The following is a 16078-nucleotide window of genomic DNA, read 5'->3' on the forward strand; positions in this document are numbered from 1 at the left end:
CAGACAAAAATTTTTGTTAATTAAACTTCTTTGTTTCAGTAACACACATTGTTAAATACAGATATGTTTCTAGTTATAATGACTTGATGTGTACACTTTCACCGTTCTCATAGACTTCAGAAGTGCGCTTGGGGTGTGGGGGCATAAGAAGCTTATGCCTGTTTCCCCAATGTGATCAAAATTTAAAAAAATTAAAATATTAAGAGAAAATATCTTTATGTTGTTTCAATTCATTTCTTCCAAATTAAAGGTTCAGACAAATAAAATAATTGTCACAGACTCAAGTTAACTGTGATAGAAACACTTCTAAACTAACCAATATGAAGGGGTATATCACCCTGGAAAAAACCTTGAAAATCCTGCTTTTAAGAAAAGATTCTGTCTCCATAAAAGAAAACCAGTGTTCTTGCAAGAAACAGTTGCAGCAGCAGAGGTGCTGCCTTCGATATGAGTTTTCTTTCCTGCTAGTGAGAGGAAACTCCTTTCTTTTATCTCCATAATGAAGGAAAAAACACTGGTTTGACTTTTTTTGATGATGTCAGAAATTTTCAGAGTTGACAAAAAGTAATGTCTTGTTCAGTATATTCTACATGCAAAATTTTACGAAGATTGGTCAAAAATTAAAAATCTGTATTCATGGGCAGAGATATGGGGAAGGGGCATGCAGTGTCACATTTACTGTGCATGTGCACAGGGGGCACATACAGCACTTCCTAGAGATAGAACGCCTACGCACGGGTAGCCAAGTTCACCTGTATTGTAATTAAGACTAGCTAGCAAGTTCTGCAACATTTTGAACCACAGCATCCTATTTCGTTTCTTCTTATTTTGTTGAATCTTCCAGGTTGGCTCACAAATACTGTATGGTGATTGGTTGTGGGGCATGGAAATTGCTAATTTTGAACCTGTTGTTTCTTTTCCAAACAAAGATGATACTGGCAAGTGCAGTGGACTTTTTTTCGAGTGAGGATGGATTACTTGCTATGTCGAGCAGCGTGCGGAGGCCTTCTATCTCTAGGGGGTGCTGCCACATACTAGTGTCAATGATGGAGCCAAATGATCTAATGTATATGTATATATATGAATTGACATCATTATGCCCCCTTCCATGTCTATCTCTGTCTATATCTGTATTGAGAACACACATACAGTAACAATCGTTCCATTTTATACATGTAGATAATTTGGGTTCATTAGATACTATTTCTATTCAAATTTTAAAAATTTAAAATCTATTTTGTGAATCAAAGTGGTCTAAATCACATTTTTACAGAAATGGCTTAACACCATTTACTCAGATTTATGATGATCTATTAGGTACAAAAGTTGTCAAAATTGTGGTTCAATTTTATTTAAACAGGTAGTAACACTTAATTTGTTTGCTTAATGAAATCTAGAAATAGTTGAGGTTAAAGTGGTCTAAGTCAGATTTAGACCACGTTGATACTAAGCATTGTTTTGAAAATCCAGTCTCAACAACCATGTAGAAGAAAATGATCTCATATATGATATCAATTATATATAATATCAAAATTATACACAATATATATCAGTTATAGATATATTTTGGAAAAAAATCTGAAAACTATAAGAAGCAGGTGTATAAAATTTTACAAGTTAAAAAAATGGTGCTAATTCTTTATAACTGGATCATACTTGGAAAAATTTCATTTATTAGTTAAGATTTTGGTTTATATTACTGTCAAACAGGGTGGGAATTGTCAGACTTGTGGAAAATTCAAATTCTGCTTCAAAATATTCCCATAAAATTTTTGATATTTGAAACTTTAATTTGCTAAACTTAATGCAGAAAAAAATTACCAAATCAACACAATCTGCTCAGGTTTTGTTATATTGGTATTACTTCTATAATAGCTGTTTCCTACATTGTCAGTTAGTTGATGTTGACAACGTGTGTGGTGCTTCTCTCTTTACTCAGATCTTTTTCTTCACACAATCAATTCAGTATTTAAAATCAGTTTTCACTTTAATAGATACACAAAAGATGACATCAAAAAAGCTTTACACCCTATCAAGGAATCACCAGTAGAAAATGAAGAGCTACAATTAATTGGGAAAGTTGCACTGCCCTTTATCCCTGGAGTGACAGCAAGAATCAGCAAGGTCATGGAAAAACATAATATAAAGACAATTTTTAAACCAACTAGAAAAATAAGTGAAATGTTGCGATCAGCAAAAGATCATTGTGACCCATTATCAACACCAGGGATCTACAGAATACTGTGCATTTGTGGCCATGTTTACACTGGAACCATAAAAAGATCTGTAGCCACACGAATAAAAGAGCACAAGCAATGCTGCAGAATCAGCCAAAGGTCAATTGAAAAAAATCTGATGTGGTGGCCTTATTAACCGTTTAAAGGCCGAACTATGAACAAAATCACTTATTGTTTTGAAATTTGGAATTCAAGGTCCTTTTGCATGCCTGTACATAGATCAACTTTGAAATTGTAAGAAAAAATTTATTTTCTTTGTTTTCCACGATGTTCCATAAATGGAACATTGGCACTTTGGGAGAGGTGAAAGCGGAAACTGGTATCGCCTTTATTTTCAAAATTGTTTATTTCTAGAGTACAGTTATCGCACAAAATTTTCTATTTTCTATTACAAATTCAAATTCACAACATACATTTTTAACAAAAAAAATGCATAGAGAATTCAATTTTTTTTCTAAAGTCCATGATAAAAAAAGGAAAACATTTTTGATGGACCTATTTGTCACATTGGTAGCATTTAGGGTTTTTCGACAAACCGCACCCTGTCCTTGCATCACAGACACAATAGAATGGCCATCAGATGACCTGGCATCTTTTTTCAGTTGACAACGTGGACCTGGATGAATAATTAACCCCTCCTTTGTAGAAGGTTCATTGAAACTTCTCTTTGGAATTCCAAATGCGAAATAAGATCCGCTTCTTATAACTCTGAATGAATTTCCAACATGCTATAATGGTAATATGGCAAATCTTTTCCAATGAAATCCAGAGCTGAGATTTTGATTGGATTCTAGGAAGAATTTTTTTTTTACCCCATGCAATATGGCTTTTTTTTCGGATTGCTCAAAACTGTCTTGCCTTTTCTTGAAACGTTCACATGAGTGTTGCACTTTTTCTGCCCTAGATCTTTTGAAGAACACGTTTCGGGAGTTTCTAATCCTCGTTGTTGCAAAATAAATATAGCATTTCAGCATTCCCCATACATCAGCTGGAACTGTTGTCACTAGATCGTTTTCAACAATAACATCTTCATCCGTGATGTTCCCATTTTCAATAGCATATAATTGGCATATATCTGCGAGTTATAAATATCTTACTAGTTATATATATCTAAATTTTTTAAATATCCTACAGCTTCTTCTAATGTGAGATATCTTTTGGACATGGTTACATACAGCTGAACATAACAAGACTATCTACGATTGCAGATCACGGTTTGATTAGTCTGAAAAACATGTATTTCTAAAAATACAAGAATAAAAAAGTACTCAACAAATATAAACAATTCATCCCGCAAAGCACATTCCCACATATGGGAAAATTGAAGCAGCACACTGCACATTAGATATCTCTAGAATTCCACTCTCTTGAAAGGTCAATGTTCCATAAATGGAACATGCATATTTGAATGCACGTGTTGTTCACGTGTAACAGTACAGAAAAAAATAATTGATTTACTTTGAGTGATATATCAAGAAGTAGAAACACAGAAAATAATTTTCAATTTACTTCAGAATTGAAATTTTGGCGAATTTTAATTGAAATGGGGAAAAAATACCCAAAAAATGTCACATTTCAAATTTTTGTCACAAAAAGTTTTTATTAACCTGAAGTTTCCAAATTTATTTAAAAAAATACTTTCAACTCTTCTCTATATAGGATAAAAAACCAGAAATGTTTGAATAAATTTTTATCTGATATTTTTATAAATAAAACTATGTTCCATTTATGGAACATTGCCTTTAAGCAGTTAACAACCATAGAGTAAAATTCAGTGAAGCACAAGTAATAGTTAAGTGTGGAATATTTCTTTCCATATATCTACAGAGAGGCTATAGAAATCCACAAGTACAGAAAAAAGAGGTACAATAAGAGAGAAAAAATGAAATTAAGCAAGTCCTGTTGGTCCCAGCTCTCAGAAGAATGAAAACCTTTCCCTTCAACATTCAGCAACTGAATGGCGGCAATAACCAATCAAATAACTCTGCATCTGTCAACCAATCAGGTTCTTCCAATCCGCCAGCCATAACATCAACCGACCAATCAGAAAACAACAGTGCAGGCCAAACCACTCGAGGGCATGAATATAATCTGAAACTCTGGAAAATTGATTTTAGGCGAAAGGGTAAGTCCTATTTCTGTATTCACTGTCTGCGCCTTTTTATGCAATGAGCGATAATTCTAGTGATAGCTCTAGTAGTAATGATAGTTCTAGTGATTTTAGCTCGAGTGATGTTGGTGATGCTGATAGTGAGGGTAAAGATGAGCCTGAGAAAGGGTCAGCTGGGGCTGACAGTGAGGTTAAAATTAAGAAAAAGACCCAACATAAATTTCATTGTTTTATCATAAGCAAGGAAAGGAGAGAATTATTGTGGAAATGCACTAATGAATTCTTGTGGGCTTTGCCTGAGTCGCACTTGGTGGGGGCCCCGGAGTACTTCTTGTTGACCATTTCCAAGAAATGTGAGAAACTGGGATTGGAAGTATTTAATGATTTAACAAAGGGTTATGATATGGTTAAATATGTTGGAAAATACTGTAAATTGGATAGAGTGTGTCCCTGGGAACCAGAGTGCTCAGACTCTGGGGTGATATTAAGCAGTACGTGGAGGAGACGGATGAAGGTAAAAGGCTCAAAATTAAGAGTTCCTTACATGAAAGTTAAGAAATTCTTTTATGTAACTAAGGAAGAGGATAGAGTCTGTGTTGAGCAGAATGTTGACTCAATAGAGTCAAGAATAAAAGATGATAAGGTCCAGTTGTGGCTGGAGGCCCGGGGAGCGAAATAAAGCTGCAGGAGGGAAATGCTCCTAGTGTCCCTAATGACGGGGGCAGTCAAACACAGGATGCCCCAGGAGATGGTATCCCTGCTAGTGATGGTGGAAATCAGATGAATGAGGAGATAACTAAGAGGGAATGGATCCCTCCCCTGTTGTTGACCGATTATGGAGTGTGGAACGATCTGGCAAGAGAGCTGAAAAAGCTATGTAAGGAAAAATTTGAAGCCAGAATGGTAGCAAAGGGTGTTAATCTGATTTGTAGGAATAAGGGTGATTTTCTAGTAGTAAAGGATTTTTTAATTGAAAAGGGAGTTAAGTTTAGTACTTACCCTAGTCGCCGCGATAAAAAACTGAAAGTGGTGATAAAAACCTGGAAAAAAAAGTACTAGGAGAGAGGATATTTTGGGGGTCCTGGAGAACTGGGGTTTAAAGTTTTAAAGTTGTCCCAAATGCATAGTTGGAGGACAAATAATGAAGGTAGAATGAAAGTGATGATACCGCTCTGGCTCGTGGAATTACCCAGGTCATTGGAGAATAGGAAGATTTTAGATATAGAATGATTCAATTATTTGAGGGTGAAAATTGGACCATATAAAGGAAGGGGAGAGGTCCCTCAGTGTTTTAGGTGAAAGTCATGGTTCCATGTATCTCAGTACTGTTTTAGGGACCCAATATGTGTTAAATGTGGGATCCAGAACTTTCGCCCCTGACATCTCGCCCCTGGAACGTTTCGTCCCCGTTACATTTGGCCCCCGGAAATTTCGCCCCGATACATTTTGACCCTGGTGCGTTTGGCCCCCAAAAAATTCACACCTGACATTTCACCTGCCCTGAACATATGAGTGACCGTATGAGTGATTGACCGTATGAGTAATTGGCTGTATGAGTGACCGTATGAGTGACAGTGTGAATGATCGAGTGACCGTATGAGTGACAGTGTGAATGATCGAGTGACCGTATGAGTGACAGTGTGAATGATCGAGTGACCATATGAGTGACCAAGTGAGTGTGAAATGAACTGTAGGAGTGCGTTAGTGACCGTACAAATGACTGAGCAAGTGGCAGAATCACTCACCACGTGAGTGACTGTATCAACTAGTGTGCAATTGACTTTATGAGTGAATGACCATATGAGTGACCACGTGACTGACCGAATGGCTGTATGATTGAGCAAATGAATGACCGCATGAGCGACCAAGTGATTAACTGTATGAGTGATCAAGTGAGTGATAGTGGGATTGACCGTGTCAGTGAAAAAGGGAGGAATTGAGCGATTTAACATTTGAGTGAATAAGTGACTGACCGAATGAGTGACCAAGTGAGTGGCTAATTAAATACTGGTGTAAGTTTCCTAGTGAATGATTGAGCGTATGAGTGACCGAGTGGCTGACGGAATGAAAAACAGAGTGAATGCTTGAATAAATTTGCGAGTGACTGAGTGATTGAGCATATGAGTGACCGAGTGACTGACCGCATGAGTGACCGAGTGGTTAACTGCATGAGTGACCAAGTGAGTGACTGTATATGTGACCAGGTGAGTGACGGTACGAGTGTTCAAGTGAGTGATCAAGAGACTGACCGTGTGAGTGACCAAGGGAGTTACCGTGTGAGTGACCAAGGGAGTTACTGAGTGATGGAATGCATAAGTGAATGTGTGACCAAGTGAGTGACTGCATGAGTGACCGAAAGATTGATAAAGTGAATGACTGCATGAGTGACCAAAAGATTGATAAAGTGAATGACCGTATGATTGACCCAGTGAGCGACTAAGTGATTGACAAAGTGAGCGATTGAGTGATTGACAGAGTGAGCAATTGAGTGATTGGCAAAGTGCGAGGGTGGAGTGTCTGCAAAGATGATCCTCCTCATCCCCTCCCTTTTTATAGGTGGTTACGTAGCACTGAGTGACCAAGTGACTCACACTTTAATGGATTCTAAGAATTTAGAATTTTCAGTTTAAGCATAAAATATTTTTCCCAAATTTACGACTCACACCGGTGTGGTCACTCACACTATCATTCATATATTCACTCATACGGTCACGCGTACGGTCAAGGTAGGCAAAATGACAGGGGGTCAATTTCCGATTCACTTGATTACTCACTGAGTAACTCATATGATCACTCACTGGGTCACTCATATGATCAGGGCAGGTGAAATGTCCGGGGATAAATTTTCAATTCACTCGATCACTCATGTATTCATTCACTTGGTCACTCATGCGATCAGGGGAAGCAAAATGTCACGAGTAAATGTCCAACTCACTTGATCACTTATGTGGTCACTCACTTGGTCACTTGTACCATCATTCATATGTTCACTCATAGAGTCACGCGTACGATAAGGGCTGGCGAAATATCAGAGATAAATTTCCGATTTACTTGATTACTTACTGAGTCACTCATATGGTCACTCACTGGGTCACTGATATGGTCAGGGCAGGCGAAAGGTTAGGGCGAAATTCCCGGTGTGAAATGTCCGGGGCGAAATTTCCGGGGGCTAAATGTACCGGGGTGAGATGTCAGGGGCGAAATTTCCGGGGGCCAAATGTACTGGGGATGAAACGTGCCAGGGGCGAGATGTCGGGGACGAAATGTCGGAGGCAAAATATCGGGGGCAAAGGTTCTGTGAACCGTTAAATGTGCTGGTCCCCATAGTTCCACGGAGTGTGGAACCCAAAGGGGAGTGGACCCACCAAAATGTGCAAATTGTGGTGGCCCTCATACGGCAAATTTTAGGGGATGCCCAAGGGCCAAAAAAATTTAGAGGACGTAAAGTTAACGAGGGATCATCGATGATGGCTAATAGGGAACCTGGTGTCCCTGGGACGATGCTTGAATTTAATGATGCAAATGAATTTATCTTAAATGATAAAATTCATAATATTGTATTTGAGAATAGTAAAATTAAAAGAGTAATAGCAGAAAGAGGGGTCAAAATTTAAGTCAAAATATTCAAAATTCAAAAGTGATGAGATCTCCTAACTTTTCCGACGTTGTTTTGGAAAGAGGTATAAATGGTCGGGGCAGGAAATGGGGCAGTCGGCCGATGGCGACTTGTTATGTAAGGATAGAGTGAGGAAAATGAATAGGGAAGTCCTGGAGAGGATTGATGAGTTAAAGGATGATGAAGTAATTATACCTATTAAGGAGGTGTTCCAACTCATGATAGAGAGCCTTATTGAGATACAGAAGGCTAAATCAAATTCTGAGAAAATTAAGATATTTATTGAGAAGTTTCTAACGACAGCTCAGGAGATTTTTATAAACTCCCTAAAGGCTGGATAAATTGAATTCCTTTTTATTGTTTTAAATTTTTTGAATAGTTTTATAATTTTGTCTTTTAATTAATTTTAATTAAGGCATTATCCTTTAGTGGCACTGATGGGGGGGGGGGTCTTTTTTGAGGAGGGAGTGGGATTTTAATTGTCTTTTGACTGTCTTAATTTTAAAGCAATAATAAATTTTTTAGTTGTAGTAACTAGTTTTTAATGGTTTTTAATAAGCTCATTGCAATGTTTTGGTGCCGGTGGTGGATACAGGTGGGACTAGTGCCTGATGAAGGGCATGTTCTATGCCTAAAGGCTAAAGTGGCCAAATTGAGATAAAATGGAGATACCTCCTACCTTGAAGATTTCTACATTGCATTGTTGAGTTTTTCTTCTTCCCAAATTTGTCAAAATTTTTTTTCCTTCTGTTTCACTTACACTCACTTACACCCTTACACATACACACACAGTCTTGTCTTCCATCACTCTTCATAAGCCCAAAAGGGCAGTCCTTAAGCTGGCGGTTTGCCCAGACAGGGCAAGGAACCAGCGGAAACCTCAAATTATGGTTGGGAATTGACTTTGTTGCAGTAATATCATTTTTCCTGAAGATGCCAACCATTAGAGTTAGAGAAACATTGAGGTTAAACTCAAACAAACGACAGCCTTCAAGCCCAAATAGCCAATTTTCATCAAATGATGGCCCCACAAACCTTATCAGCTACAAAATACATGCTTCTTGAAGTTAGAAATATTCTCTTGCTGTCGATTTGTGCCTCACCCCAAAAATGTGTTACTTACTATTACTTAAAGCCATGACAATTTTCACCCAAACATAGGACAAGTATTGTCACTGACATTTTATACTTTCACATATACAGGTATTCCTCCAAATGTGAAGTTATAAAAAAACTAATAATTTTGTACTAGAGCATGTACAGCAATGACAAAAAATTGTGTTGCTCCTCATTGAAGGACACAGTTACCACATAAAAATACTTGAAATTTTGGCAATTCCCAAGTTGTCACCTGACGTCAATAAAAAATTTTTTTGGACATGATGAAATGTCTTAAAAATAATGTCATAAAAATGGTTATTATGTCCACTTTGAAAACGTGATCATATGCAAATACTTGGACTTTCGAAAGATAGGCGCTGTTTGAGGAGAAATTTTAAAAAAATGAGGACTTCTGTGCAGCTCGGGTTTGAACCCAAACTGGATGGGGCTAGTCCTTATGATTTTCATGCCATGCCTCTACCACAGTGTTTCTCAACCGCTGGGCTGTGGCCCGGTACCAAGCCCTAATATCAGTCAAACCAGGCCGTGAATGGTTCAAAGTTTCATTTTTACCCATTTTTTCCTTGTTAGTCATATGTATGACTGGCTTTCCACTCACAAAAAGATTATCAACCAGGCCGCGTTCTTCCAAAGGTGGAGAACCACTGCTCTACCAAACATGTAAACAGTAACAGTACTTATATTACTTAACATGACTTCACACAAGCAATGATTAATCATAAAATGAATATTGAATCTATTAATCTCTGTCATTGGCGTACGCAAAGGGTTTTTTTTGGGGTTCTACCCCCCCCCCCTTCAGCCAAGATTATAGTGTTTAGTGTTATTTTGCAGGAAAAAAGTAAACCCCATTCAGAAGGAAAAAAAATCTGAAAAACCCCGCCTCGAGAAAATTCTGCGTATGCCTATGATCTCTGTTATCGTTGAGTCATGCCGATTGAAGTCATTTTCCCGTTTTTTGCACTTTTATCACTGAAAAATTATAATGCAAATAATTATTTATAATTTGCAAAAAGAAAAAGCGATTTTAAAATCCATTTCCTTAGTTCATCATGCATTTCCAAGAATCAACTGTATCTTTGTCAATCGTTGCCTGATTTCACTGATCTTCCTCTGATCTTTGGTACAAAACATGATATGTGTGGAGTGGATTCAATTATAATTTATAAAATGTGTTGATATTGTATATGAACAATTGTTCATTGAAGAGTTCTACATTTCAATTCAAACAAAATTGCAATATACATACTTTCATTTGTCTTGTGACAATCAGTAATGAATAGCTGAACGATTTTGAAACTTTCAAAGTTGATTATATTGTTTAACAAAAACATTTTGGAAAATTTTCAATATTTTAATTCAGAACAGAATTTTTTTCCAGTTTGAAAGAAATTAGTGGCTTTTATGACGTGAAATAATTAATGCCATTTAATATCACATCATATCACAACCTTCATTATTCGTGGTCATTAAATGACTGAAATGACATGATTTTTTTTTCACTGATGTCATTCAGGGAAAATGACTAGATTTTCAAGTCATTTTTTATGTCAGATACTTGGGTTTTCACCCCATCTGATGGTATCATTTTTTTCTCATCCAAGTTTTTTTTTTTCAAATTTTGAAGTTAAGGTTGAACCAGACTTATTTTTCCCCTATAAGTTATTGTTATCAACCTGCAAGACTATGCAGGAGGTCAGAAGGTGTAACATCTTCCTTGTTGACAATTATTTCTGTACTTAGTTCACAATGCCCCAATATTCTTCCTTGTTGACAATTATTTCTGTACTTAGTTCACAATGTCTCAATCAGGTCACAGTAGCTACTACAATACCTGTACATGTGGCACTGCTTTCACAATGGACTTTCTATAGTGGAGACAAAGCTAGGATTAAAAAAAAGTCCCTTCCTTCAGCTCTTGGTGAATTTCTTTCATTTGACCTCACAGTTAGTTCCTTAGCCAAAAGACTTTCCCAAGGAATCTATGGATTCATGTATCAAAAAAATATTGTAATTTACATTAAAAAAGGGCAGGATCTTCATTTACATGAAAAAAAACTCCTATTTTAAAACAGCATAATAAAAAAATGAAAATGAGTCAGTGGAATGCAGTGGCATGATTGGACATTTTGAAACCGGTTTAGGTTTGAAAAAAGAAAGGAAAAACAAAACAATACTGTCCCATTTTTCACCCCAATCAGGACATATGGTTATATTATTTGCTTTTGGATTTGTATCAATCGGTTATTGTTATTAGAAACCCAGAGTCCCAATGTGATCACATTTAAGTGCTGTATACTGTAATTGTCTACATCAACATGGAAGTTTTATTGAAAAATAGTTTATAAATAAATTATACATATCCTATGGTCATTTGTTATCAAAGACATGCTTTTTTTTTAAAATCAGCACTCATTTTTTTAAAAAAAATTCAAGCTATTTAAAAAACATTTCCTGAAAACTGTGCAAAATAACATATTCAAGATGAACTAAACATCAGTTTCAACCCACCTATATAAAAAAACCCAGCAGCAGATAATGATTCTTTTTGAACAGGGGATGTCTTAGGCCATGTGGAAAAAGACTGAAGACGGGCAGTCTGTGTAGCCAAATCAGGATGTTTAGGCCCTTTGTACATATTTATACCCAATTCATCTAATGTATTCTGCTGAGCCTGATTAAAAAGTTTACAGCTCATCAAAAATGATAAATCATGAGAAATGTTTTGATGACATTCATTATCAACTGCTTCTGATGAAATGGCTTTATGTTTTTGAATGTATTTACAAAAAGGAAAATGTCTTTTATGCTCTGTGGTGGGATCATCGCCAGTTTGCCAATTTTTTACAATCCCATAGCAGAATGCACATTGAACTTTGTCCTTGAAACCAGTATAAAAGAAACCAGCTTTTGCTAGAAGATCAATGGAAACACTAGGTATTGGCCATCCATATGAGAATGTTTTTAATCGTTCTGTCTCGTGTAACATTTTAATATTTTTTTTTCCCTTATGCAAGCTGAAGCGCTCGTGATCAACCAACATCGAACTATTCTTATCTATAACATGATTTAAATTATCATTGCTATCCAACTCATCAGAATTGGTCAACATTTTAAAATGTTCAAACTTTCTGTTTTTGTCTTGAGCTGATGAAATCTGCTTTAATAACACAACTTCACTCTGACTTTTTATCAATCCTTTGCTATTCAACAGACAGACATTATTTGATTTGTGGTTTACAAAATTACAATGGGGAAATGATTCAATGTGTCGTTTCTGCACAACATCCCCATACTGCCAATCACTAAGATGTCCATTACAACTGAAACAAACTACTTCATCACCTTTCCCTGTGTAGTAAAAGCCAGCTTTAGCCAAACGAGATGAACTAACAGGATATTGTGAGGGCCAGGAAACAAATGACAAGAGTCTACATTTTTCTTCATTAAATTTCATCAATCTGTCAGAATTACTTGAATCTCTGCTATCACAGTTTTCAGTGAAGATACTGTTCTCACGCATATTATGTAACTCTTCACTAGAACCCATTAGGATTGTTCATGGTCAGCCAGTCAGTAGACACGAACGAATAATTTCCCCATTTAGTTCATATAAATCAAGATAGCCTGCAAAAGAAAAGTACATATTTAAATGAAAATACTCAAAATTGTTTAGTTTTCATATTTTCAAACAATTATATGAATAAAACGCTTATTTTCTTGTATGGAAAGATTTATTAACTTTATTTTAAAAAACAAAAACTTTCAATCAATAATTTGTTATATTTTTAAAGAAAAATTCTAAATCATGTTCTATTATTGCTTCTCTATTTGATTTTATTATTAGTGTGTGTGAAAACACAGCTTAGAGACCAAAAGTCTTTTAATAAATGCAATAATGACAGCACTAGCTCATTTATATGCACTACTATCACCTTGACATGTACAGTCAATGCTCGGTGTTACAAACCTCCAATTTGCAAACTGCACGGTTTTGCAAACTACTTTTTTGGTTCCACAAACAATATTTTATTTTTTTAAATGTCTTTCCCATTTATGAACTAGTTTTTCACATCCGTATGGATTCATAAAAACAAGCATCTGCTGTATAAAGCAGAAAGAAAATATTTGGGGTTAATGAGCTTTTATTGTCTCATTTCTTTTTGGGATGAGTCAAAAATATTTTGACAAATGTAGTTTAACCACACATAAAAGGATTAATTTATTTCTTTTATATTTATAGTAGGATTAGGACACATAATAAACACTCTTAGACATAACAAATATTCCAGACTTTTTTTCATGAGCGAGTAACTAAGGCTTTATAGAGCTGTGCACTTATGCAACCACATGGGACGTCACTATAATAAAGCCACCAAATTAGAGGTAAAAAAAAATAACTACCCACACAGATAAATCTAAGAAAAAATGTTTCGTCTGCACAGTTAAAAGTATGGATATTGTTTGAATAAAAGTGTTTCCAGCATAAAAATGTTTTTGATGAATTTGTTCTAGCTAAAAATACGGTTCAGTATTGTCATAGTCATTTTACTGGTGCAGCTTATATACGCCAGAAGGGCACTGAAATAATGTCTCGCATGGGTTAGAATTTTGTTTCAAGCCGCCCCTGGGCAAAGTTACATTTTGGTATTTCACAGCAATTAATTAATCTGTGAAGCCGTGTTCAAATAATCTTGGGAGAATGTAATTTCCTTTTTTTCAGAAGAATCAAAATTTTGAAGCGAAGAAAGATCCATGAAAATTTTCTAGGCAAAAAAAGACAAATTAAATTTCAATCATGGACTGAACGTGTGTTACTAAGCGCAGAAGGTCCAGACATATGACCACGACCATATTGATGAGAGATGCAATCCAAGGAGTAAATAGGTAATATAAATAGGGTGCATAGCACCAGGGCCATCTTAACTCTATAATGCCCAGATCGCCTGAAGTCGGCCGAGTAGGTTAATGCCCATAACCGCCTCAAGTCGGCCCAACTAGGGGGTATGGGTATGTTTTGGTGGGCTTTTGTCACTAACGGGGAAGAAGATGAAAGCCCTTGTCAGAGGTGGGAACGGAAAAGACAACTGCAACGCCCTATCAATGGGATTTTAAAAGCTGATGTACTAGAATGTTCCTTGAGAATGGACTAAGGGTACTCAATGCAGTTTACAAAGAGATAATACTGTGAGGAAAGGGGTGTTTTCAGTAGACAAATTATCTCCCGAAAATCCATTGAAATGAAAGGGTGAACGTCAATGCAAAGGGTGGCATGAATAGAAACTCATGGAGAAAAGGTGGGGAGAGGGAAAGTGGCCGAAATTTGGACGAGTCCACTTCGAACACAAAAAACTTGGTATTTTCATGACCCTCCCAGGTTTTCTATCTGGGCGTTAAAGAGTTAAGAGCACCATGGGCCCCCGGGCCAAGTGGTTTTTCTGAGGACCTACCAGGTAAATTACAGAAAATTTCAACCAAATCTCATTTTTGTGAGGCCCCTCTTCTCTCGAGGTGCCCGGGTAGGCCCATGCGTTAAGACGGCACTGCATATCGCAAACAGGGGATATGGCATTTTACTGGCAAACCGTTGAGACTAGAGGTATGCTCCCAGTTGGAAAGTGTTTACAAATAATGTGTAGTACTCAAAAATGTTATTCATGTTGTAAGGAGTTCTATAGTTATTAAAATAAAAAAAAATTTTATACATTATCCATGTGCCTAAAACCCAATTAGAAAGTTGTTGCCCTGTCTCTCCAGATGCTAACTAAAAACAGTTCACATTTTTTAGTGCAATATTCACTGAGATATTTGAATTTAAAAAACTAAAAAAAATTGGGGAATTGGGGGGGGGGGAAACCAGCTGTATAAATGCTGGTTAAACAATTTTTCTGCATTTAGAGCTATTTTTCCCAACTTTTCTCTATTTTTCGAGTATCTCAGTGAATATTGCACTTAGAAACATTGAATGTTTTCGTTAGCATTCTGAGTGACAGGGCAACAACTTTCTAATGGCTTTTGGGGCACACAGAGACTGTATAAAAAGTTCAAATTCAAATATCTCAGTGAATATTACATTAAAAAGGTAAAATATTTTTAGTTGGCATCAGTTGAGACAGGGCAACAACTTTCTAATTGGGTTCTCAGCACATGGCGATGGTGTAAAAAGTTAATTTTTTTATTTTAATAACTATACAACCCCTTACAACATGAATGGCATATCTGAGTACTACACATTATTTGGAAACTTTTTCTAATTGGAAGTACACCTCTAGGATCAATGGTTCGCCAGTAAAATGACATACCCCCTGTTTGCTATACATCCTGTATAGATTCTTACTGTTACACAAAGACGTAAGTGTATGGTAGAGGGATACTTTCTTTGCAAACAGTGTAGGTGCTCTATATCTTCTGAAAGAAAAACACCAGGTTTCGTTATAGACATATTTTATAACCACACATTGTCAGACAGATGTCAGTATTATTCATATTTCAGCACAACAATGACAGTAAATATGCTCAAAAGTTGTTGTACATTAATTGAAAAGCAACTAAAATTAATTTTATGGGTGACAAATTCAGCATCCTGACTTAATTCATATTAAGTATTTGTGAATTGAGCTCAATATATAAGAGTCAGGTACCAGAAGCTATCCAAATTTTCATGGTTTTTTCAATTGTTTTAAGAAACATTCAAATAACAGTTGACGTTTGTTTTTACGAATCCGTAGGGAAGCAAAAAATTAGTTCATAAAATTGAAAGTCTGTAAATGGGAAAGACATTTTCCTTTAAATTTTAAAAAGGTCTGGATTTTAATTAATCTGCACGTTTTTAAATATTTTTATGAGTCCCCCAAACATGGAGGAAAATGTAAGAAATTAACAGAATGTTTGTAAACTGTTTTTATTTTAATTATTATTAGTTTGTCATTATTTACTTTTTCTTTTAATTGTATTCAGTGTTTTGAAAACTAACTCAAGAATAATTATGTCCTT

At 36.0% G+C, this 16078-nt stretch overlaps 1 protein-coding gene across 2 annotated transcripts in view; it reads right to left on the bottom strand.

Moving 5' to 3' along the window:
• LOC149085443 (baculoviral IAP repeat-containing protein 7-B-like) overlaps positions 1-16078 on the bottom strand; it is a 34448-nt gene that overhangs the window by 16321 nt on the left and 2049 nt on the right. Inside the window, exon 2 of one of the 2 annotated variants that reach the window (XM_089233453.1) lies at positions 12560-12712. In XM_089233453.1, the coding sequence (XP_089089579.1) occupies positions 12560-12635 (76 nt within the window). In that variant the 5' untranslated portion in view covers positions 12636-12712. Of the gene's footprint in view, positions 1-11596; positions 12713-16078 lie in introns of both variants that reach the window. The other variant, XM_089233451.1, reaches the window with a different exon arrangement.

The sequence above is a fragment of the Pholcus phalangioides genome, unplaced genomic scaffold, assembly GCF_987345545.1.
Source record: "Pholcus phalangioides strain wild (caught in Gottingen) unplaced genomic scaffold, Ppha-v1.0 ptg000007l_1, whole genome shotgun sequence".
Classification (NCBI taxonomy): domain Eukaryota; kingdom Metazoa; phylum Arthropoda; class Arachnida; order Araneae; family Pholcidae; genus Pholcus; species Pholcus phalangioides.